This window comes from Nipponia nippon, unplaced genomic scaffold (assembly GCF_047370975.1).
Source record: "Nipponia nippon isolate SJK-2023a ecotype South Korea unplaced genomic scaffold, ASM4737097v1 scaffold_9, whole genome shotgun sequence".
Taxonomy (NCBI): domain Eukaryota; kingdom Metazoa; phylum Chordata; class Aves; order Pelecaniformes; family Threskiornithidae; genus Nipponia; species Nipponia nippon.
In genome coordinates, this window is record NW_028262413.1 from 23599336 (window position 1) to 23624769 (window position 25434).

Here is a 25434-nt window from a genome sequence, read left to right on the forward strand (position 1 = left end):
TGGTAAAAAAAAAAAGAAAATTAAACATGAATATTTGAGAATGGGGTAAGCAGTATCTTCTACAAATTATTCTGAAGAGCATTCATTTCTATGGCTAGAGCTGTACTATGAAGCAGTATGAAAAAAGAAGCAGATTTGTCAAGTGAAATGGTGTTGGGAGACCCCGCATTCACCCAAGTTACTTTAGACTACTCCAAGTCTGAGCCCGTGAACTGAATGCCCATGAAGCGCACTCCTCAAGCACATTTTCCAGGTTTGTTCCATCTAAAGGAATCCAGTTCGCATATTTTGAAACTGCTCCCCAAAGCATGGTAAGTGGGAACAACCAGGACATTCATTTCAGAAGCTAATTCCTGACCCAAATTAACATGCTTGCATAGACATGCATGATAAGCACTATAAACAAGAAGTATGTTCTCGTGCAGAGGGGAACTACAGCAGCAAAGTTCTTTTACAGCTCTAACACTGCTTATCCACAAGACACAAGTCACCTCGCTTTCAGGTGGTCTACAACAAAAACTAACTCCTGAATTTCATTCAGGCATCACACCAGTATGTGACTGTTCAGTGTAAACCTTACCAACACTTGGGGAACTTGGAGTTTTCCAAACAGCGGAACATTATACAAAGAAGAATAAGGGCTCAAAGATAAACCAAAGCTGGAACCACTCCTTTGCATTTCAAATTCCTGACTTCAAATACAGACTTTAATTCATCTCTGAAATAGATATTAAAACATTAACTGTGAGGAACATCATCATACCTGAATTTGGATTTCATCAGACAGTTCTCTTGCCATGTTGTAAAACTGGTTGGCTGCAGGATCAAGGACCTTCACAACAACTTTCAGGCCTGTTCTTCCCTTTACTCTGCCATAAACATCCATTGCAAAGTTATATTTTGCAGGAAGCTGAAAAGAAGCCTTGGACAGGAGAAAGCGATTAGAATTTTACTCATGGAATGAATCGACATTGATACAGAGGGAAGACCACACCCAATGCTGACAATCGCTCTTTGATTTTGAGTAAGTGGAAGCAACAATATTTTCTCAATTCCCATTATGTGGCAGTTTCCTTTTCCCAAGATACACATACATGCAAGTACACATACACACACACTATTTACCTCACTGTGTCTTGTCTTGATATCCAGCGTATCTCTCTTTGTGACAGACCAGTGGAACGTTAACCCCGGTACTGCATTGCCAAATGAAAAAGGAGTCTGACTACTGGTGATGCCCATTACATAAACTGGCATCTAGAAAGAGAGAAATCAGCTTTCTTAGGTAATTCTAGGATGCTAACCAAACCTGCACAGAGCAAATATAATTAAACTTAAAATTCATTTATCAAGAGATGGTATTTCTTATGAAGAAAATGGTTTGGCTGCTGTACATGTTGCAATGCTGTATCACGCAGAAGACCCAACCACCAACTTGTAAAAAGTAGGTTTTGATTTATTCTCATTTGCTACATGCTCTACAAAAAACAAGTACCAGTTTTCCATCAGAAAAGATGAGTTCAATAATTCATTTGTCCCATTTGTAGCATCAAATCACTTCATCTTAGTTAAGTCAAGTTAAGTCATACACTCTTAAGTTGTCTACATCTTTGTCTAGATGATCTCCCTGATTAACTCTGCTCTGGACATCAACCTTCCCCTTCCAACTCTCCAAATTAAGACAACATAACATACAAACATAAACCAGGGATTTTCAAGTTTTTATTTTTAATCTTCAAAACAATTCATTCACCTGGGACCAACAAGCTAGAATCACTAGTCATTTTGGAATGAGTAACTAATAGGGGAAACAGACTCTTAAAAAATACATTTATTAAAAGATAATTTGAACAACATCGGTTGTTCTGGATATAGCAGACATACTGCAGATTTTTAACATACAAAGGAATAAAGTCTCCACCGCAAATAATATGGAGAAGGGTTCTCTCATCTTCATTCTAAGTGATGCTTGTTCAGCACGGCATGAATTTCTGAAAATCAGTCTAGTGTACAAGGTAAACTTGTCCTGATTTCTGTTTTAATATGTTCAGCTCTCGAGCTTCTCCACTGACAGTACATTCATCCCTGCAGCAGCAGTGCTACCCCTCAGAGCAGCTGGCCACTCTGAGAGCTGGAGTGGTATTATCAGACTACCTAATCAGAATGGTCACAGTTTGCAGGTCAAAATATTAAGGCAATGAAAGCTAATCACAAATCAACTAACCTGTGTACCAGTTTTCATTCGTGTAATTGGTGCACGAATTCTAACAGCTGTCAGCTGTACTACTTCAATTTCCACTTTGTCCTAAAAAGGAGGAAGGGAAGAGATTGTAAGCACTTGACAAATGTGAACTAGATTTCACTTTCAGGATCTATCTGCTATTTTGCCATTTTCTAATCACTATTGCCGTGTGATTTGCATGTGACTTATCACAGAAAATACCAATGGACATAATTCAGCAGGACTGTAAAAAAAAAAAAAACATACAAAAACATTAACTTTGTAAATTGTCAGGCATTTAAAAATGTCACCTAAATTAAAAGGAAAAAAAAAAAAAAGCTCTGCTCAAAATTACTGACGACATAAACGACGGAGCTGAGAGGTGACTGACAGCAAGGGACTAGATTGTTGGGATCCCTAAAAGAGGGATGAATAATCCCAGAAGGTATAGGAAGACATTGAGAGAATTAGAAGGAAATGAGAATGGTAAGCAGCAAACAGAACAATCAGGAATAAAAGGATATGTGTGATACTCCGATGTCTCCTTTTCACACATCCTGACATTCCTGATAGATTTTATTCCTACTGTATACTGGGAAGGAAAGGTCAGACCTGGACATCATTGGGCAGGAGATTTAGCTTTCAAATTCATTCTGCTTTCCGCCACAGCATCAGGGCAGACTGCTGCCCCCGCATTACAAAGCACAGATTTTTTTTTTTTTTTTTTTTTAAGTTACTTTGTCTCCTCTTGGCCTGTGGTGACATCTTTCAAGTAGCAGAGCTTTGTGGTGTCCAGCAGCTGTCCTGCCTTGACCTTAAATGAAGAGTCATAAGATTTGGCCCAAGTTCTGTTGTTCTGAGTCTCATGCAAATCCCAGGAACTTATGCTCCCTTATAGGCCTGCTCAACAGCTCACTCACACTCAGCTAGTAGAAAATTACATGGACATAAATTCTGATGGAATATCAGGGGTTCATTGCTTGAATTTCATAGATGGGATTCAGACTACAGCACAGGATGATAGCTTTCTATACAGCCTGCCTATAGCTTAAGAGGCAATGGGTTTCTTAGACAACAGTTACTTTCTGACTTCTACTGACACAAGACGCTGCTAAACTGTAAGGTGATGCAGGCAAGGACAACCTTCTGCTGTTTTAGAAAGGCTTCTTTAGATGGACTTAGATTTACTTTTACTAATTTAGCTAGATTTACTTTTACTAAATTAAATCAGATTTACTAATCAATTCTAAAGATATTAGACTGCTCATAAAGTCTCCCTGGGTTATCAGTAGAACTTTGTTTTAAGGTACAGCAAGATTTAGCTATCTGTTGAAAGTATCACCTCTGTCAGCAAAGGCGTAAGTTCACAAGTCAGGCAGTAAGAAACACTGATTTTTTTCATCTCCTTAAGGAAACCAGGAAAGTGCACAAGATAACATTACTAATGCAAACAGACTATTTGCCCCTTTTGAGCCAAACCCATGAGTTAGAGAGTCTCTTTCAGCCCCAAACAGTATCATAAAACATTACCTGAGACACCACGACAAGCTTTCCTGTCTCTGCATCAACAGCTTGCACCACTCCTGTTACCGTTCCATTCCCAATCGCCACTCCTCTGACAAGTCCAGTGCTGTTCACTGATGCAATCTTCTCATCGCTGATGGAGAAAATGATGTTGGACTGAGGTTGAGGGCCTCCTTCTGAAGTGATCTATAATTAGTAGCACACAGAACTAAAATTAACCCATCAGATATTTGTTCTGGTTAATGTTACAGGGTACACCCCTACCCTGCTCAGCAACACAATGTCTTCAGTAGGAAAAGGCTGTCTGAACCTTCCCAGGGCATCTCAGAGCATATTTCTCCTGCACACTGCATGATGTCGGACTGGGAAATACGTGAACTAAGCATGAAAGTGTGCTTTGTAGAATGTGACAGGCTGATGCTACATCCAGCCCAGAAAGTTTCAGAAAAATATACTTCACTTTCTCTTCATCACATACGGTACAGCTCTGCTCTGTGTTTCAGCTTGCTGAACTTGCCCACTATGCTTAATTTCATGGAGGTGACAGATTTATTAATGCTGTGCTGGTATTTAACACTGGAAAAACTGACACTCCCTTGACACAAACACAAAACCTTTGATCCAGCAGTACAGTAAAATGGAAGGTGGCTCAAGAATGAAACTATTCTTGTGAGGAGGAGTATTCAGTGTGAATGCAGCTAAATTGCCAAGTTGAATATCGACTCCTGAAAAGTAAGTTATATATATTTATTTTAAAATAGAAATTACAAAAGAAAGAAAATATGTGAGAAGATGCCTTACCTGAATCATGGCTCCAATAATTAGGGTCACTTTCCTTGGCAGTAGTCTAAATGGGGGAAAGACCTAAAAATAGAAATACGAATAATTGTGTTCACACTATTACAATCAGATAACTTATATCACAAACAGTACATACAAGTGTAAAACTGGGTCTTCACTTGCTTAATTACAGTCAATTAAGCATGCAGAAACTTAACTCATCACTTGCAGTTAAAAAACACTATGAAATCTGAAACAGACTAGCATTTGGGTAACTTCTGGACAGAAAAAGTAAACAGATCATTCTGGCAAATTAATTACTATACTATAAATTAACTATAATATACTGTTCCTGTGCTATGATAACATAGATTTTGTTTACATATATATTTTATCTGAAATTATTTACTTCAATCTGTTGTGGAGCAGAGTTGATTCTTTGTCCTCTTTTGTCAGCAACAGTGGCCATAAGACTAGTCTGACCAATGGCCATCCCATGTACTAGAAAAGCAGCAGTATGGTCATCAAGAGCTTCACTGAGTGGGCTGTAGCAAATGAACACATTAAAATAGAGAAGTTCATTGAATAAATTACATGAATAACAAACACAAAGGACTTATATACTGCATAGCAGTTTTATCATAAGGATGACTAAGTGACTATATCTTAAGCAAAATTAAGGTAACTATCACATTTCTACATGTAACATCATGAAATGGCTTTTTGTAGCCTGTGTTTTATCTTAAAATTAAATACCTGAAATGAAAATGATACCAGAGTGTTAGCTGGTACAGACCAAAACTCTGCTAGGGAACCCACTAGCAATTTGACCAGTACGGACAATAGTGGCACAAGCCTTGATTACATATCTTGACACTATTTAATGGAGCGGGATAGATACAGCCAAGCAGTACTGCATGGTGTATGCAAGTGCACACATGCAGTTCCCCACACAAAGCCAAATGATTTTTATTGATTATCTCAACACTAAAAATAAACAGTCCAAAAATTTTTTTCTGTGATTTTTAATCATTGTGTTTAGAGCTTAGAAAATAAGGAGCTTCGAGGCAATAAGGTGATTTAGCCTACCTGTTTCTAAAAGGTTAAGTAACAGACAGAATGAGTTCGATAACATCAGATATTTCACAGAGTTCTTCACCTGACATTAATTGCCAAGTCACTGCTTCCAAGATGCATAAGGCTCCATGAAATATTAGTGTATGAATACAGTCTCAATCATCAGTCAACAAGATTTAGACAGTTAGCTTAGGCAATTTTCCTGACAAATACCTATTTTAAAAGACATCTAACAGGTAATTAAAACTTTATAAAAGTAAAATAAATAAAAACTCAGTCATTGTATACTACCATGCCTCCAAGCCAATATCTTTACTCATTTTTGTTTATTCTGCCCATAAACATATGCGCAGATTAATAAAAAAGTCCATTAACTTACACAAGCGAAACAATCTGAGATGCTGCCCTTAGTTTTAGATCCATGACAGCAAAGTATTGAGCCAGAAAAGGTTTCTTAGAGTCATCCAGAACTCTGACATAAGCTTTAACTGTTTTTCCAATCTCCACCTGAAACACAGTCACATGCATTTCATTTAAACTATCCTTATTTATTAGCATAAGTGTTTTCATTTTATTTTGTATTACACTTTTAGTAGGGTACTAGAGATAAAGCCCTAGGGTTAGATTAGCACTGATTTTAAAGAATAATCCTTGCCAGCTATGGTTAGCATCGAATTAAATAAATGAATTCAGGTCTTTCAGCTGGCAAGGGCATAATTAAAACATCCAGAAATATCAACACTTATTTTGTATCAGATGCACCCAATCTGGCAAGTAAAATGAGTTGGACCTTTTTTTTTTTTTTTTTTGTTCAACACGACATATGGAAAATGACCTTGGGGCAAAACGTACTCCTAAAAGAATTGCTCTCATGCACTTTAAACAACAGGAAATGTAAATTAGTGTGTTCATATAAATTATGAATTAACATGGCTGTGTAAATGCAGAAGTTGAGATTACTGCCACACAGAACATGAAGTAACAGACACTTGATACTCTGCAAGACTTATAACCTAAAAGGATAAATTTGAGAGAGAGAAACAGGAACACAGGGAGATCAAACTGTTTCTCTAAGGTCCTACAGCTGCAGCAGAGGGCCCTAACCACTACACTGCATCATCTTGTACCTGTCTCATCTTTATGGTCATGATCAGCACAAGGAATCAGGGCAATCTGGATCAGCTAATAACACTGGTTTGAAAGCCACTAACCTTGTCAACAACTCGGACATACAGTTCCTGTATATCAGATACATAAATTTCAGCTTTAGCTGGTGCAGGGAAAGCCAAACACAAGTCATGAATCATTACAGTCACTGATCCTGGAAGCAGGGGGTGCACCTGCAATGCCAAAAGAAAATTCTGTTATAGCACTTCTTATTTTCATTTGTCTGTCATTCATAGGATAAAATTTATATCACTGTCAGGGCAGATGTAGTTGGATGCAGAAGTCTCCAAGCCTTAGACACAGATAATTCTTCTACCAAAGTGAAAGTAAAGCTGTAAAATGTGTGTAAAATGTATCATACTATTAAGCTAGTGCAAATGGCCTCTGGGCAGCAATTGAATTAACGTATCGTAATCTAGAAGCAGTCTGGCATCCTGTTATTCCCCTTCTGCCATCAGAAGGACAAAAAACCCACAACAAATCATTCAGAGCAATGAAACTTTTCTTAGTGGAGCAAAAAACAAAATGATAAGGAAGAAAAAAAAACAAGGACAGAGACTCTGCTTATAAAGCATTGGTATAGCTTCCTACAAGATTTATACTTTACAGTTATTGCTTTTAATCTGAATGAATAGTCAAAATCTGGTGGTAGATCTTTCCAAGTAAGAGGACAATTGCCAAATCAGGTATTTCTTTGATACAACTATTATTATTTTATTAATTTTTTATACAAAGAATGCACGTTATACTTCTCAGAATACAGCAAGAATCAAACAATGAAGAAAAAAAGAGACCTCTGCTCACAAATACAAGCCCTCAGAACTAGGCACCAATCCCAAAGTTGTCTCCACACACTTTCTCAAGGCCATGCCTCCACATGTTGCTCACATCATCTTTGCACTTCTCTTGCAATTTGCCTGACCTTGTCACACACCTTAGGGATGATCCCAACTATTCTCTTCACCTTTGCAGGTACCTTCACTTTGGCCAGAGACAGCACAGACTTTTGGTGTCCTATTCTATGCACTCATCTGGCTTATGAAGATGAACTCTTTGAAACAAGGGGCGATGGACAGCGAGGCCCCCCCAGTTCAAAGGAATTTAATATAATTCATAGCATTACGTGGCAGCACTACAGGAGTTTGCAGTAAGAGCAGTGGAAAGAACTGACATTTTGTTCTTTGAGGGCACCACTCTTACTTTTGCTTCAAAATAGAATGGAATATAAAGTTTTAATAAATGTCAGCTTTCAGAACAGCAGCAGTTCCCAAAGTGGGTAGGTAATATAGGCACTGGAGGCAGTTATTAACACACAGCCATGGAAAGCAGAGAAGGGGATGTGGCCAGAAGGAGATAGCCAGCACAGCCAGGCTGGGAGACCAGAGAAAAGAAGCTATAAGAGCAGAGGGCCAAAAGGGAAAGCAGTGCTACCACAACTTACAAAAACTGTTCCTGTCCCAGCTACCTCTTCTGTTCTCATCTGCTATTAGGTGTCCGGTAGCTCCCTAGTATACAGTGTATTTCACTGTTTACCACTATTCATTCTTCTCCCATGCTACCACTCACATCCAGAAAAGCTGCCGTGTCAAAAAGACTGTAAGAGGTACAGAATTTATCCTTGGCAGTCCCAGTAAAAAGTCTGAGAATCACTACTTTAAGTAACTTGAATTTAGTTTCTCAGAATAGTTTACTATCAAACCATCCTATATCAACTTGGCTCCACTGATACCTGCCACAGCATCATCCTGGCACAGACTGGAATTGGCTGATTTTCTACACAAACGATTCTGCTAGCTTCCATAGAAAGATAAATCCATAGACAATACTGGGATTTAACTCAAGCATAGCATGCAGGACTAGCAAACTTTTAAAATGTGGAGTTTTGAGGGGTTTTTTGTTTGGTTGGTTTTTTTAAATGTTTTTTTAATGTGTTAAAAAGTGGAGTTTTCTCTCCTTTAGTCTGACAGGTAGTTAAAATAAATCTGTTTTTGTACTTCACACAACTTATCTTGCTGGCACTCTTCCACTACTTATGTTCACTGCTCTCTTCCGAAATTATCTTGTGTACATCAGTTAAAGCACTGCTAAACCCATGAGGGAGATCTGACTGAAAAACTATTAAGAGTTGAAACAGTGTACAATGTACAAAAATAAGCTCATCTCTTCTATTTTTTCCTCCACCTCTGTGTCTAGCTGACTCGATTGGAAAAATATTCCCACCTTACACTTTCAACAGTTAAGAGATAATCAAAATATTTCAGCAATACTTTCCATATTGTTAACAATGAAAAAAAAATATCCACCTTTATCATCATTACTTCACAACTTTATCAACGTTATTTATTACAAGATAGATCTGTAAATTATAAAATTTAAAACAACTTGTGTCACTTCCAGTTCTTGTCTAATGAAAGCTACAATGCAAATATATACTTTTATTTTTGTTCATAGAATGCATCTGATATCCTGGGCCTGGATGAAGTCAAGCATACCTGTAGCTTAGTTGTATCTTCTAGTGGAAAAGGGCATTATAAACTTAGGGAGATCAGAAATCAACTATTTAATAGATATTTATTCACAAAATCAGGATGAAATACTGCGATAGCAAAATATCCTGAAATAGCACGGGAAGAATTTGAAGGCTTCAGAAGTACTGGGCTACAACAAATATTCCAATATTATTCTAGAAATCGATTAATCTTTTGTATAACACTTCTGAATAATTCTGTCACATTACTTTTCATTTTGTGTTTATGAAATCAGGAACATTTTACTGCAATATTGTAATGGGTAAAGAACAACTTGGTACTGGCTTTTATCTTGCACAGATTATACATATGCATCACAACTGTAGTGAAACAATTTCCTATACCTAAAACTATACCTGAAATTGCTAGTGCAAAGATCCCCGGTCTGAAGTTTGACTGTGACAGGCAGACATATCCAAAATTCAGTTATTGCCTCTCTATCCACATGTACTGGAAAATGACCAATAGTGAAGAAACTGCAGAATGATATTCATATTGCCAAAAAAGCTATAAAATAACAAAATACTTTACTCACCAAAGCAATACCTTGAGTTTCCTCGTGAGCCACTCTTACAACATTTGCAACACTGGTATTAATGAAAAAATATCCAGAACCTTCTTTGATGAAAAGTTCTGCCTGCAAAACCAGAAAAGCATCCAAAATTAGATTGTAACTTTCTAGTACACTGCTAAAACTGATATCCATACACATATCATACAATTTTTTACGTTTTCCTCCCAGCAGTTAGAAAGTAGCAGAATAATTGCTTACCTGTACGTCAGGGTGATTGTAAATGGAGACATCAGTAGGGTTCACTTTTACATCTTCCACTAGTATCAGTTCAACAGTGGCAGACACTGGTAGAAGAGGTTCATACTGAAAGAAACAATTCTAACTGTTACAGCAAACACTAAGAATCAGAAAAGAGTGCAAATCTCTTGTATATGCAGGGAAGGATGCTTAAAGCAGATGAACAAAGAGCCAGAGCTGGAGAAGTTTAGGTTAATAGAATGTCCACAAGAGCTAGTAATTGGCTCAGCTGCTAGCTCTTTTCTACAGGTAAGGTCATATACAGGACATGCTATTGTATTCTGCATCTCTGACCAAGACAAAGAACAAAGGCCTACGCATTAAAGATGTAGCAGGATCAGTTAACCAAGTCTGACATACACAGACAGGATATTAACTCAGAGACGTGTTATAAGTTCATGCAAAATGATAAAGCATAGAGACAGAATGTTTCCTTCTACTTCAAGATCATCTTTTTAGGATTCTTCCTAGCAGGCCACCAAAAGAAATTCTTCCTTAAACGTAAGTACGTAAACACTGGACCAGATGAAAGTTTAATCATTCACTCATAATAACATTAGCTTAGACAGGGAAAATGTTTTTTAGAGGAAGTTAGTATTATGTACCCATTTCACCTAATTAGTAGAATTATTTCCTTGATGTAGAAAGGATGTCATCTTTCCCTAATGACATAATAGGATGCTCCACTTAAACACAGAACAGTGATCAAGACATATTAATATACCATCTATTAAATTTTTCTTTGTTTTTTTTTTTGTCTGTAAGAAAGAAGTATAAGTACAGACATGTTTGAAAGCAGAATACAGCAATCTATTTCTAATGTATTTGAAAAAAGCAGACAAATTACCTAATTTAAAGGAACAATACACGAGCCTATGTAACTAGCAGAGGTGGTATCTACAACCACTCTTCAGCTATCAAAAAGATTCCTCCCAAACTTAAACACAGAGACATAAGAGAACTCCAGTGCCATTTTACACATATGTATCCCATACTGAAATAAAATAAAACTTCCCTGAACTCCAGGAAAAGTTTAGAGAATTCACTTTTCTAGTTATCTCTAAATGTAAGAAAGAATATTGAATATTGGTTTAATAAAACAGAGCACAGTGAATTACAAAATGATTGCAGAACACCAAGTGTTCTTATTACAACTCAAGTTTCTTAAGAGAAAAAATGATACAAAACCAAATATCTTAGGTGGCAAAGTAACTGCATCTCTAATCAAGTAATTTTGACTAAGTTACAGTCAAATTCTTCAGTGGAAATGCATCTACGCCATGCTTCCCAACAAGAGCAGACTGGAAACCTCACTGAAAAGACAAGAACCAGCTGGCAATACACATCATCTTCCAAAGAAATTTACTATCCAGATGTGAAACCTCGGACATACTGACAGAAATCTGGGCCATAAGATATTTCACATTACTAGTGCCCATCTGTTACCTGCTTTGAATTAAAAATATTCCCCATTTTACTCTTTGTCTCAACTCTATATTCATGGTACATGATTCAGAACTGCATAGAGTCAAAACCCACTTAAATCTTAACAAAATTAAACAGAATTTCAATTTAGTGAAGCAGGATATTTTAAGAGTTAGTTACTAGACACGTCAGGTTGTTCCACAGGCTGAAACCTGCCTTTATATTCAGGGCAGAGAAGAAAAAAAAAAAAAAAAGTGTGACACAAACAGAAAATTGCCATCTGTTTACATCTGCCTTCTTTGTTCATCATCACTACTTTTTGCTGTTGTTCTTCCCTATGTTGAGTATCTACAAACTAAAGTATTTCAGGGAGTTGCTAATGACTTGTAAAATTAGAGCCTAGGCTTATGGCTGGCACTGTACAAATGAGTAGTCTCTCCCTTCTGTACGATCAATGTGAGACCAAAGGGGGTGGGGGGGAAGAGTATTAGTCAGAGCCCAGATTTTACATATGGTCCATATGAGGATAAGAGCCAGGTTCTGTTTTGCTCATGCAGAACTTTTCTACCCAGTTCTGCAGTGGAAATAACACATTTGCTTTCCCCAGTGACAGCTGTACTAAGCACATGGTTGCTTTAGTGAAGGACAAGCAGCAGAGATTCACCAATTCATTAAAAAACCTAAACTGAAACAAAACCAATTGAAACAATTCTTTGTAAAACCCTTGCCCAGATGTTTTTTTTTTTAAAAAAAAAAAAAGAAAAAAAAAGGAACGGGATATATTTGATATGGATAGCAGCACATAGTGCAGTGGAAAGCAGGAAAAGCCATGAACATTCTAAAAACATTGTGGTATGAATCTGTCTTCAGAATCAGCTATGGAGCTGCCTTATTTTTACATTACTATGCACTGAGGAAATAAATACATAGGAACGCTATACATTAAGCATCACAGGAAAATGGCAACAAAAAAAACAAAGTTCTGAGTACCGGTACTTTCACTTTAGCTGCTTTAAGATGGGATTGCTGGTATCCTGCTGCAGTTGCAGAGATGGCAGTTGTTCCAGACACATGATGAACTAGAACAGTTTGTAAGCCTGGAATCAAACAAAAAGTCAAATATATCTGATTATGGGGAAGAAAAAGATGAAATGTACACTGCTAATCTCTATCACTCTAAACAGACAAGGATTTTCTCTCTCAAAACAGTTTCTAGGCATTGGGTTTGGGTTTTTTGAACACTTAAAATGCATGTTGAGGATAAGCTGAAGTATGACTGCAGATTACAGTAATTTCTTTAACCAAGCTCAGACATTACCAAATAGATTTAACCCTTACCTTCTTGAAATAATGAAATGCTCATTTAACCTAATTCATACCTTGCATTTTCTTTTGACCGCTTCCATCTTCTTTCAGAGTCAGCTCCATTGGCATATCAGGCTCAATATTAGCTAAGGACATCTTTGTTGATTCCCAGATAATACTAAGAGAACTGAAGTTATCAAATTTACTGCCCTGTTGGTCATATGCAGCCAAATCCAATACTGGATTGCGATAATTTGAAACAGGAACCTGAAAAAGAATGAATATTTTGAACTGAACAGATACAAGAGGATTTTTTAATCATTAGAAGAAAAAAAAAAAAAATCTCATGGAACTTGGCATACTATAATACTCATTACATGAGTAATGTTCATTAAAATGAGCCATCAATGCAAAGTCGTTAAGCTGTACTTCAACTGCAAGGGATTTTTTTGCAGGGGGGTGGGGGTTTAGCCAATGAATTACCTTAAATCAAAAATCAAACCACATAGCTCAACTACGTCGTCTTTGGAATTCAAACAAATAATGAAAAATACTGCTATTTGTCAGAAAGCATAGCTCAAAATCCTAGTGTTCATCTTGTGAAATGCATTAGCGATAGCAATGTACTGATGTAGTCTGACTGACACATAACGGAGCTAGAAAAACAGGTTAACTCTGAAGTGACTTATAATACGCAAAAATCTCCTCACCTTTTTATTACATAGAAGTTACTTAAAATGACTCATCAACTCAATACACATTCCAGTTTTATGAAAGCAAGATGACTTTTGTATCTGCCTGGTAATACTATCACGACAAAACAGAGTTTACTCAGAAGAATACATGTAACGGCATGCATTAGGATATAGAAAAAAGAGTTCTTTATGCTTGATGATCTACAAATATGCATTGTTCATTTATTGTGACTTAGATTTGCAAAGCTGAATACGTCTGATGTCACTGAACAACACTGTATATGCTTACATAGGTATCTTCACATCAGCAGTGTTTGTGCCTTTACTAATAAGACACACACAAATGTAAACACATGTAATAATATGTATATGGTAAAATATGTCTCTATATACTCAATGGAATAGTTAGGTTAGAATGAAGTGGTATAGGGAAAAAGTATTTTCCTTAGAAACAGCTGCTGGAAACATTTATTCCCCTTTCCCCCGCCTTTTTTTTTTTTTTTAATAAAAAAGAAGTTTATCTCAAGACAAGTCAGAAAGGCTTCCTTACAGTGACACTTCTGTGAGAAGCCACAATCCAAATGCTTTTACATATACTCCTATTTTCTGGTAGGTCCCTTTACAAACCTGTTCAAATGATCACTGCAGGAAACTCACATTCAGACTGCTCTCTGCAGAAGTAGACAATGATACCAGTGTGTCCCCACAACACTAGTGTTACTGTGACTCTTGCAGCAAGTCAAATGCTTTATTTCATATGTGGAGGTCCAAACACTGATTTTTAAGTTATAAGAACACATTATTTTCCTGTCACTTTTCTCGGACTTACCACTTGCTTGTTTTGTTGCAGCAAAGGGCAGGAGAGATCAAGCTGAGGACTTCCATAAACAGGAGTCAAAGTGAGTCGTGAAGGGACAGCACAGATGAACTTCACAATAGCAGGCTCAACTGCTGGAAAAGGGTTGGTGATTGTGGGGTTGTTTCCAACTGTTAATGCAATAACCTGTACAATTATGAAAACAGGCAAGTGAGGAAAGATAAAAAGACTACTGAGTTCAGGCATATTCGATTTCACAGATCTCAGTAATACTCTGATGTCAGAATGAACAAGCAAAAATATGATTCTTGGGGATTTACAGCGCCATTAAGTCACAAAAAGATGTAAAAGGAGGTGCATATTTCAAGAACAGTTCTATACCATTATCAAAGTACTATTCTTGGGAACTTTTCCTAGGTATTCATGTTTATTACTATCAAACTTGATTCAAACAACAAATCTTTTGTAACTTAAAAACTAAGGGGCGGGTGTTTTTCTTGCAGAGTGAGAACAGAACAGCCCAAAGACAATATTTATGGTCACTTCAGTGTGTTTAAAAACATCTTATGTTTTATTTTACATTCCTTTTTTAGCCCTCAACAAAACAAAGTGGATGTAAACACAGAGAAGGCTATCCCAGCAGGCTGAGGTAGCTTTGGGTACCTGCCTTATCCATCCACGCACTGATGCTAGCCAGAGCCATGCAGATGCAATCTGTTCTGGATAACACTGAGGACAGCCAGCCAATGCATGCACAGACATAGACAACAACAACAACAAAAAGTTTTTCCTGCCTGAATTTGCACTTACAGAAATAGCTACACTTTGTACAGTGTCCACTGAGGAAATCAGTTAAACAGTTTGGCAGCCACACCGAAATGCTTAGGCCTTGCAGAATTACAGGAGAAAAACATCAAATCAAAGCTAAATGCTTTAGACTGGCCACAGCGAGTGTAGTAGGATAAATCACTTCTGCACGTTGGAGAAAAGACCAGGTGGAAAATTACTACAGCCACTATCACAAAGACTGCAAAAATATCAGAGCAGTAAATTCACATGGCTGTTATTTGTTTGAATAAACAGAATTACACTGGAAGGTAACTTGGTTAAGAGGAGCAGGTCAGACAGAAGAGTCAGTTTACTGCAGTAACCTTCTGCTATGATCGTATTTACGCAAACTGAAGCTGCACTTATTAGGATCTGTTTAACGCATTCTACAACATAAGGTTTCTGTGACTTGGCTTTATGCTGCAATAAACCCATTATAAATCACTTTATAACATAACGTTATGAAATGATCACTCCAAAACCTGTACCAGCATCACAATGCATAAACAATATACTTACCCAAGTTCTTTACTGGCTTATTATAAAAACTACTTGTTATATAAAAGGTATATGGTATCATAAATCTGTCTGAAGCTTGTTCTCAGTTGCCTTAGCTCAGTGTTTGATGGAGGGCAATACAAATACCTTCTGGCACTTACTTGCTCTCCCAGGCTTTTGCAAGACACTCTAACCCAATGCTGGATGTTATTTCGAGATGTAGGAGGTCCAAATAAAGACAGCCCAATACTTTCTGCGTCCTCAGCAGTGATGTTCCTGAAGAACTTTGAAGGTTCTTGTACCCATGGTCTAGGTCCTCCTTCAAATAACATATCTTTAGAGGAACCCAAAGTCACTAAAGCAACAGATGGAGGATCAATAGTCTGTAATGAATGAATTAATTACAAATTAATGATTCTATTTATACATAGTTTGGTTGTACTTTGCAAAAGAAACTTCCTTCTTAATGGAAAAGCTATCTTTGTTACTTTGATTAGGCTATGATTTTTCCCAAACAGTGGTTTGTAAGCATGGTTACCTAAGAACAGATCACCCTACAAGAATTCTGTCCAGTCGGATTATATTCAATGGAACCTACAGATCCAAAGAAAAGTTTTAACTACATTCTACTACATTTTTTAAATAGACTGTACTTTAAATGAATGAAGTAATGTCAAATTTTACTTTCACTTGACAGTGCTCTCTCCAGCACAGTTCTGTGCATGTAATTATTCTCCTACACAAGTTTTACTTCAAACCTCTACAACAAATTCTACATTGATGTGCATCACTGGGACAGCCTGTGCTATTTATCATCACAGAAATTAACTTGACATTTTAATACACAATAACCATTTGTAGCTTGTGTCCCACATCATATTACTTATGTGTTTAGTCAGAAAGAAATAGCAGCTAACATAAAGGATGGTTCAATTCCTTCCATAGGTGCATTTTGGTAGGAAGAGAAAGAAGGCAAGGGCTAGCATAAATGTTCCTCTTTCCTCCCATTTACTCCCTGGTTATATTTGTAATATAAAGGTAAAAACCCATTGGAAAACTATGAGATTTAGTCTCAAATGTCTGCCTGCCCTCTGACTCCTGTTTATCTTTCTCCCACTTCTTATGTTATAATTATTATTTTTATTAAATAGATATCTGACAGAAAAATGCTGCCTTCCATTTCTGGGCATCATAAATATTTAATTCTACAGAAACGAGGGAAAAGAATGTGGAAATCACTGTTCTATACTTCAAGTTTTTCACTGAGATATCTAAGAACAGATTATTTTTTTTTTAAAGGGCACTTAATCCACCCTCCTTGTCACCACGTATTGGCTTTGTTAAGTACCCTAGAATCATTTAACTTTATAGATGAAAAGCAGTGTTACATCATCTCAAGGGGCTTTCCTAATATAAGTGTGAATGATACCATGCATATGAAAAAATCCTAATTAAAGGGACTATGCCTTTCTCTCACATTGCTGCCAATAATAGAAAGTTTACACACTCTGCTTAGGATGTCTCAGCATCTTCAAATAATTATACTCAGCTATTTAAGATATTTGACAGAAAAGCATATTTAAAAAGTAAAATCATCATTACAGTCACAAATTTCTACGATTTGCACAAACTTTTGTTCCAGATTTGGGGGGAAAAAAGCTCTGGTCAAATGTATTAGACTTCAGCTTTGCAGATTCAGTGGCAGGTCTCTCAAGATGAGGGTAGCATAAGCATACTGTTTCATATTTCCATATATGGACCCTGTACTTAGGTTTGTTCTTCCTGTTTTCTTCAGTGAACTGTCCAACAGTGAAATATGTTTCTCCCATTTGTAGGGAAAAAGCATGTACTTTCACTGCCATATAGGCAAGCCAGCTTTGCCTTCTTGCAAAAATCAATTTATATACTATGAAAGCAGAAATCATAAGCTAGGTCTATTTCCATTTGCCATTATGGACACAGAATTGTGACTGCCCCCTTATTACCTTAATAGGCCAACTGTTAGTCAGTTAAAATGGACAGTCAAGAAACAAACGATTTGAGTGTCACATAATTTTCCACTCATCTAGAGTCTGCTGAAAAGTAATTTACTAATTCAGGTGTGCTGTGCAAAACAAGATATACATCCTCACTCGGATGAGGTTGACCCCTATTACTACCCTGCATGTTTCTTCAGATGATAGCAATTGTGAATCTTTTGCCAAAAGTCTGAAAAATGGGCAAGGATATCAAATACACTTTCCACTTCAGAAGTTGTAACAATCTGTTAGTTCACTGTCGCACTACTCACTCCTCTATAGTTGGCTTGCAATGTCCATGTAGGCAAATTCTACTATATATATGCTCCACAGAGAAAGGGTTAAAACACAATTCCCCAAAACAGTCCATAAAATTCTTCCTGTCATTCAACCACCCACCTCATTTTTTTAAACATACTCATTACATAATATCAACTTCCTATTTGTCATTTAAAGGCATTTTAAGTGATGGATTGCTTTAGGAACAGCAAAACCAGACTTACTTTTAATGGCAGATAAGCAGCAATGGTGATGCTAGCACTGAGGTGCACATGACCATGGGTGTAACTAACAACAAGTGTTGTGTATCCTTGAGTTTCAGCTTTCACTCTGACTCCACTACAAAAATCAGCAGTTGGCTTAAGCCTTCCTGTCAGATAAATTAAAAATACATAAATACATATTTGGAAAGAAATGCCCAGCATTTTAAAGCAAGTTCAACACAGCTTTTCTCGACAAAAGCATTTCCACCATAAGTACAGAGAGATGTGTTCTCCAACCAAATAGGTAAAAAAGTTAACTACTGTCTTTCATCTCAAACCCAACACTTACCGAGTATCCATGTCTCGCAAACTTCTTTATTTTCACACTGTCGTAAACAGGACACGAGTCTTTACTCTGGTACAAGCTAATATAAATTCTATCTCTTACTGAATATTTTCATCTTGCTGTTCTAAAATGAAACTGGCTTGTAATTAAGCACAAATAAGTCACACTGCTTAGACAAGCTTTCCTGCACAGAACAACTTCAACTGTAGGCAATGTATCATTTCTCTAGTGGAAGGTAAGGTATTTTCAGTAAATTTCTCGGCTTACTTAGAGGACATTTTGGGGTTTGGGAGGGGTCTATTTTTTCTTTTTTTTTTTTTTTGAAACAAACAGTACAACAGCATACTACATAGCAACATTTAAAATAGCCGCCTCTCAGGCAAACAGATGGCACAATGGTTTTACTGGCTCAGTAGCAGAGCTTCCATACAAGACACACGTGGAAAAAATTAATGGTACATCTGAATAACTTACTGAATTCAGTAAACACAGGAACAAGCGCATTGCTCAGTGTCCACTTAGCCCAGCAACATTAATGGCAATCTTTAAAAACAACATGCATACTCCATACTCTTAATATACCTGACAAGAGGCGTTTCTTAAAGCAATGAGCTTAACAATGACAGAGCTTTGGCAAAATTTAAGCAGCTGATTGTCTTAGTTCCTTGCAAACAATGAACAGTGTCTTTATAGAACTGAGAGTACTGCTGGACAATTTGGGCAAAGCAGTTATTAATCTTAGTGTGCTTGTAAGTCTTCCAACGCTACCTCAAAACACAATACATGTGGACCCTTCTTATGAGAAAACCCATCAGCTTTGTTACAGAAGCATGTTAAAAATACTAAATCAGTAGAAAGACATATGGGAGACTACACATTATCTAATAAAATAATTGCCAAAATGCTTTCAGAGTCCCTCAAAACATCAAAAATATCAAAGGGAAGTTCTGCCTAAAGAAGTAAACACATCCTCAAAATAAAACTACTCTGATCACCACCTCTGAGGTTAAGCACCTCTGTGGGAATACTGTGCACAGCAATTGAAACAGTGATTTAAAGGAGATGTGTGACTTAGTAACATCTTAATTTAACTTTCAAAACAGGGAGGGGGCCAAATCACCTTGAAGTGGCCTGAACACACCACGGTTTTCTACTTCCACAACTAGATCAAAGTGTGAGCAGTCGCTCAGCGGGACCGTCTCGCCCCTTTCAACATTGGTTAGGCCATTAATCCTCAGAGGCAGCTCCAATATTTGGCCAACACGTGCTTCAACTTGACATGGTGTGAACTCCATCCCACTAGGTTCAGTTACGTACACCTGAAGGAGGAAAGAAACACAGGACATAGGTGTAGGAACACAACCCCACAAAAAGGTATCGGGGGGGGGAAAGAAGAATAGACTTCACTACGCTCTCCTTATTTTCATTAGCCCTCTCATATATTTCTCCCAGCTGCTGAGTTCCCTCTGATGGCTGGAAAAAATTCTCAGATTCAACACTGCTTTTGTGTTTACCTGCAGCAGAAAGGTGTCAGAAAGGGCCAGAAAAAGCTTGCTGCTATTTCAGTACTCTTTTCCCATAACAGTCCAAGTTCACATTAGTTTGGTGATCCTTTTACTGGTACTTCTATAATTCTCTCTTCTGCTTTGTTGATTTTAAAGTGTGGACTGTTGCACGAGACCTCCAGAAAGTACTATAACCAGCTGGGACAGATTTAGTATCCAACCTTGACTTTCACAGCGTAAATATTTGAGCTAGACCTGACATAGTTAGCAAGACTCCCCAGCCTCCATCACTCACAGCAGCAGGATTGCTGCTGTAGAAGTTAAGGGAACTAATGACCCAAACATTAAGGGAACTAATGACCCAAACATTTCCTCAATGTTGGGTTTTTGGGGGTTTTTTTGTTTGTTTGTTTGTTTGTTTTGGGGTTTTTTGGGTTTTTTTTTTGTTTTTTTCCTCTTTCTTGCATGTCTGTTGGCAAAACATTTTTAAAGGTGTCCAAGGCTCAACGTTTCCCCGCAGTAATATGTCAGAAATCTAAAATAAGTGAACAAATATCTACTGCCTAATCTAACAACCTTCTGCTTCAACAAATAATCTTTATGTGCGAGATACTTTTGAAATCAAAAGGATTACTTTCAGAAATAAGACTGGCAGAAATAGATCTTCCATGCTATTATGGCTGGTATGTTGATGAACAAGCCTTAACGGTATTATTCGTTATTCTTATTTGCTACTTTTTCCATTTATGTTAAAGAATCCACCACAGACAGACTGCATATTTTGTAATAATCACTATGATCAAAGCTTTTCATTTGCCATATCTTAACTTCCTAACCATCTGCAAATAGCTTCAGAATAGAATATTGAACCATATGGTACGGAGTTAAAACTGTAATCCTTGTGGAACATCGTTAACTATTCCTACAACTTGCTCACTGAGGTCAGTAAATAGAACTCTTCAGAGTTATTTTACAAAGAATGCAATTCCTAACACAGGAACAAAGGCATTCAAAAATAACCTATTCAGATTGTGCAATACACCACTCTGAAAGCTCACATGAAGAGAAGTAATTTTTCTGTCTTCAGGCTTTGACTTATGTTTGAGGATAAGAAATTTTAACTGAAAAATCTTTATTCCTGTATCTCCTGCTGATAGCTGTTGCACTGCTAAAAAGCAGCATCCTCGGTTGTCCAGAGAATAATTTCAGAGCAAGTCTGTAAATTAAATTCCACACAAATTTTAATTTGTGTCATTATTTTAAGCATTTAAGTCATTATTTTAAGCATGAATTTTAGTACCTCTCAAATCCATTCTGTAGAATTGACATAAATAATCTGAGCACAAAACCCAAGCTAATTTGCCCCTCAGAAAACCCAGCATTAGTAGATGCAGCTGTTCCAAGTAAAACTTGGTTAGAAATATCTTTCCCAAAACACACGTACTGAGAGGGAGAGGGAGAGGAGATATGTGCTCTCTCTTCATTATGGGACAGACTTGGCAGTCTTGACCAAACACATTTTTTAACACTTTTGTCAAAAGGGACTTTGGTGCAACAGAAGTGCAGTATAACAATTACAGCAGTGCCGCACATGGGAATACTTAAAAATTATGACATATTTTGTATAGCTAATGTATATATTTGATGCAATCAGCTTGTTCCCCACCAGTTGCTATATTACAGGCATGTAACCTGGAAGTAAGGTGCACTGCCCCAGGGCTTGCAAGATGTGCTTCCTAAATCAACTTCTATGCTCCCTCAGAAACAAAGACCATCACCTTTATAGAGCCTTAGCCAGATGGAGGTTGTTTGCCAGTCTCAATAGCATCCGCTTGGCATAAACAAACCTATTTCATTTATGACCATGCAGTTAGACAAACACAGCCTCTGGATCCCAGATTAGTCATACGTGCTCAGCACACTATCTCGTAGTTTTTCTGAGGTCAGGAGCAAGTTTCCTCTTCTCTGTCAGGTTTCCATTCCAATGCTTGGCTCTTTGCAAAAGGCACAGAGTTAAAGCATAGATTAAACCGCCCGAATTTGTGAAGGTAGCAGGGTAGTACTACTTCACAGTAGCGAATATACACCACAGTAGTACTTACTTTCAGTTTCTATTCTATGATGTTACAGGTCTGGCAGTTCTTAACAGCTTGACAGAGAGAGTAAGCATTGACAGTTTCATTAAGGAACATTATTTGTGTCCAAAGGACACAAGGAAATATTTCCAAATCAGTAACATTCTAGAGAAAGATATTTAAGATTGTAGATTTACAGTGTTAACCAGTGTTAACCAGAGCAGCTTCTTTACCTGTCTTTGCACACTCCTTCCTGTGGGGCCATTACATATACTGTTCCTGTATTTGCTTCACTCTATACCACCCACTGATCACCCTGACCAAATCCTAAGAACAGGGTATGATTTACACAGAGACCGCCAAATCCCTCTTGGCAGGTATATTTTTCTTTCTCATTTTCTCCTAATTTTTCTAAAAGATTATTTTTCTTGGCCAGCTTTGGTATCTAGATTCATTATGTGACACTGTATTCATTTCAGCCACTCCTCCAGCTAGGAATTTCCTTGTGCATTTTAATGGTATCTGTCATCCTTTTACATTGAGGGAAAACACCCACCTCTTACCCTGCAGAATGCATTTTTAGATTGGCTTGTCTGCTTAGATGGCTAGGCCAGTAGTAAATTACTATTTCCTTCTTGCACTCAAAACTTTCAACAAGGAAAAAGACTTACCAAGGAAATCAGGAAGGAACAAAAATGGGAGTAAAGTTAATGCAGAGGAAAGAGCTTGAATCCCCAGAAGCACAAACTGTGTAACTGATCACTTAACTTGCTACAGGGCAGGCATGGAAACCTCTCGGGAACATTTTGGAAAGGGGAACGCCATTCTCAACTTCTTCACTGTTTTCAAAAGCCATATTTAAGGAGTGACCAGGGAAAATAGAGTTTTACCTTCATTTCTCCATAATGCAACGGATTCTGAACATCAGTTGCCTGAATAACACTGACACCAATATCACTTCCAGTTGTCATTACTCCTTTGACTGTCACTGTAGCAACTGCCTGGTTAGAATAGGACCAGCTGAAATTTCCACTTCCACCATGAGCCTAGAATACAGAGAGAAAATCTTTCCAATATTTTATGAAGTATATAATTCTCACATTTCTTAGCTGTCAAGCCTTTGAATATATTGCATGAAAACCAGGGACACACTGAGCAACAACAATACTATTATTGAGGAAATACAAATAAAATAACACCTCAGAACTTTCAAATAAGCAAAGTGAAGCAGGAGATGAGACGATTACTACCCTTCGTTCATTTTAATTTCAGCTTTCTTCATGCACGTATCCTATGTACTCACCAGTGCTGCTAACCCAAATATCTCCCTCTCAGCTGCAGAAGTCTGATGCTCACAACTCCCAGTGACTGATAGTGCTTAGAGTCAGCAGAGCATTTCACAAATCAGCAAACCAGAGGCCTGGCACGTGGGATCATCATACTTCTGAAAATTCCCACTGTTTTTCTGTTGCTGACAGCCAAAGTGCTGATTTTGGCTCTCAGAGCTGCTAACCTGACACTCTGTACCTACTAGCTTCTTTCAATGGGAATTGTTAAGGGATCTAAAGGGAAGAGAAAAGAAGGTGGGAGGCAGGGAAGGAATGAGGCAAGAAGGGAAAAAAAGAAAAAGAAAAAAAAAGTCACTCTCTTCTTGGCATTACTTCTTTATTTTTATGCTGAAAATCAGCACGCCTACCTGCAGCCATTCAACAAACATGCTGCTCCAGCAACTGATCAGTCATGGAATGAGCAATAGGCACATATGGAAACTGTCCACTCTTGCCACAAGCACTGAGAGGGTCTGCAAAATGTACAGGCTACACTCCCACAATGGCTTTTCAAGGAAGGAGTCAGTAACCGCCAAACTTACAAGCTCAGGTTTATCATGCAGATTCCCATAAAAAACCCCAGACCAACAAAAAACAAAACCCCACCCTTTTCCTAGAGCTCCCAGCTCTTCAAGGGTTGTTTCACGATTAGAAGAGGTTAAGTGAGTGGAATTATTCTACAGAAGGGTAAGAACTAGTTACTTGATATTATGGTCCACATCAATAGAGACAAATTATTATACTCACTGTATGAGCACCTGGCAGCCAGGACAGGGTAATATCTGCTGCAGGTTCATATTTTATAAAGTGAAGGGCCAAAAAAACATTTTGCCAACACAAGCAGAGTATTGTCCTCCTAGATGTGTAATACTAGTTACTGAAGAAACATAAATCATTACAATGCTGTAAAACGTATAGGTTTTAAACATCATTATTGTGAGCTACAGGAAGTGTCTGTTGAGACAAATACTATGCAGAAGGTTATACTAAGAATAATGCATTTTTAAAGCAAGTTTAAAAAAACCCACAAAACTTTCACACCCCAAAATAAATTTCAAAGTTCCATCAGAATAAAATAAGGGTGAACATCAGAGCAATTTTTTGTTTACATGTATTGTTTTAATTTCTTTAACTTCCTCAGCATTTGCTCTAACTTGTTCCATAATTGAAGCAAAAATGAACAAGATGATAAATCTTGACTAGAAGGACAGCATGGAAAACAAACAAATCTAAATTATGCAGGAACTTAGCTAATAACTTTTACCAGGAGTAGGGGAGAGGGAGTGGAGGATCAAAAGGACAGTCATTTCCCTTTTTCCTTCCCATGCGCATGTACACAACCTGATTACAGAAAGAGCACCGGACAAAAACAAATGGATAAATAAGTAACGGTGTGTGACAGAAGGAGATGCATGGGATGTGCTGAGAAATTTCTAAAGAATGTAAAAGTTCAGAGTGTTTTGTAAAGATATTTTCAATTTAAACAGAGAAATGAGCAGAAAACATAAAACAGAAATACACAATTCTTAATAATTCTATGGAGTCGCATCTCATTGCCATACAATTCGTTACTACATTTTTCTCTCTAGCAGTCAGTTTGCACTGAGGAGCTTCTATTTCAGTCTAATCATTATCCACAACTTATTAGCTGAACTCCACTCCACAAACTGTTACCAGTGACGGTGATGCCCTCACTAGGGAAAAATAACCTCCACATACTTAACTTCACAAAGATTGCACTTCACTTCTCTAATGCATGGAAGAAAACATCCTTCCCCCCCGCCCCCCTTTTTTACTTGCAACAGAAGCCATCTTATTAGCACAAATACAAACAAAGCAACCAACAAAAAACCAGACAGCTGACAAAGTAAAACTTAAAAGTCATTCTGATACCATCTGGAAGAAGTTACTTTAGCTATAAACAGTATTTGGCTAGATCCAAAAATCCCTGTCAATGTATTTTCAGAAAAAGTGTATTCACCAATTTAAAATAGCCTGACTCAA

At 37.4% G+C, this 25434-nt stretch overlaps 1 protein-coding gene across 2 annotated transcripts in view; it reads right to left on the reverse strand.

The window, feature by feature from the left end:
* Window positions 1-25434, reverse strand: part of NUP210 (nucleoporin 210) — a 71440-nt gene that overhangs the window by 21294 nt on the left and 24712 nt on the right. For both annotated transcript variants that reach the window (XM_087744663.1, XM_087744662.1), the window contains exons 12-28: window positions 22993-23148; window positions 19643-19841; window positions 18198-18343; window positions 15838-16059; window positions 14363-14536; window positions 12913-13105; window positions 12524-12630; window positions 10070-10174; window positions 9833-9934; window positions 6814-6942; window positions 5982-6109; window positions 4935-5070; window positions 4547-4609; window positions 3752-3931; window positions 2225-2305; window positions 1126-1257; window positions 764-922 (exon numbers count right to left, since the gene is read on the reverse strand). In XM_087744663.1, coding sequence (XP_087600789.1) covers window positions 764-922; window positions 1126-1257; window positions 2225-2305; window positions 3752-3931; window positions 4547-4609; window positions 4935-5070; window positions 5982-6109; window positions 6814-6942; window positions 9833-9934; window positions 10070-10174; window positions 12524-12630; window positions 12913-13105; window positions 14363-14536; window positions 15838-16059; window positions 18198-18343; window positions 19643-19841; window positions 22993-23148 — 2412 coding nt within the window. The remainder of the gene's footprint in view (window positions 1-763; window positions 923-1125; window positions 1258-2224; window positions 2306-3751; window positions 3932-4546; window positions 4610-4934; window positions 5071-5981; window positions 6110-6813; window positions 6943-9832; window positions 9935-10069; window positions 10175-12523; window positions 12631-12912; window positions 13106-14362; window positions 14537-15837; window positions 16060-18197; window positions 18344-19642; window positions 19842-22992; window positions 23149-25434) is intronic.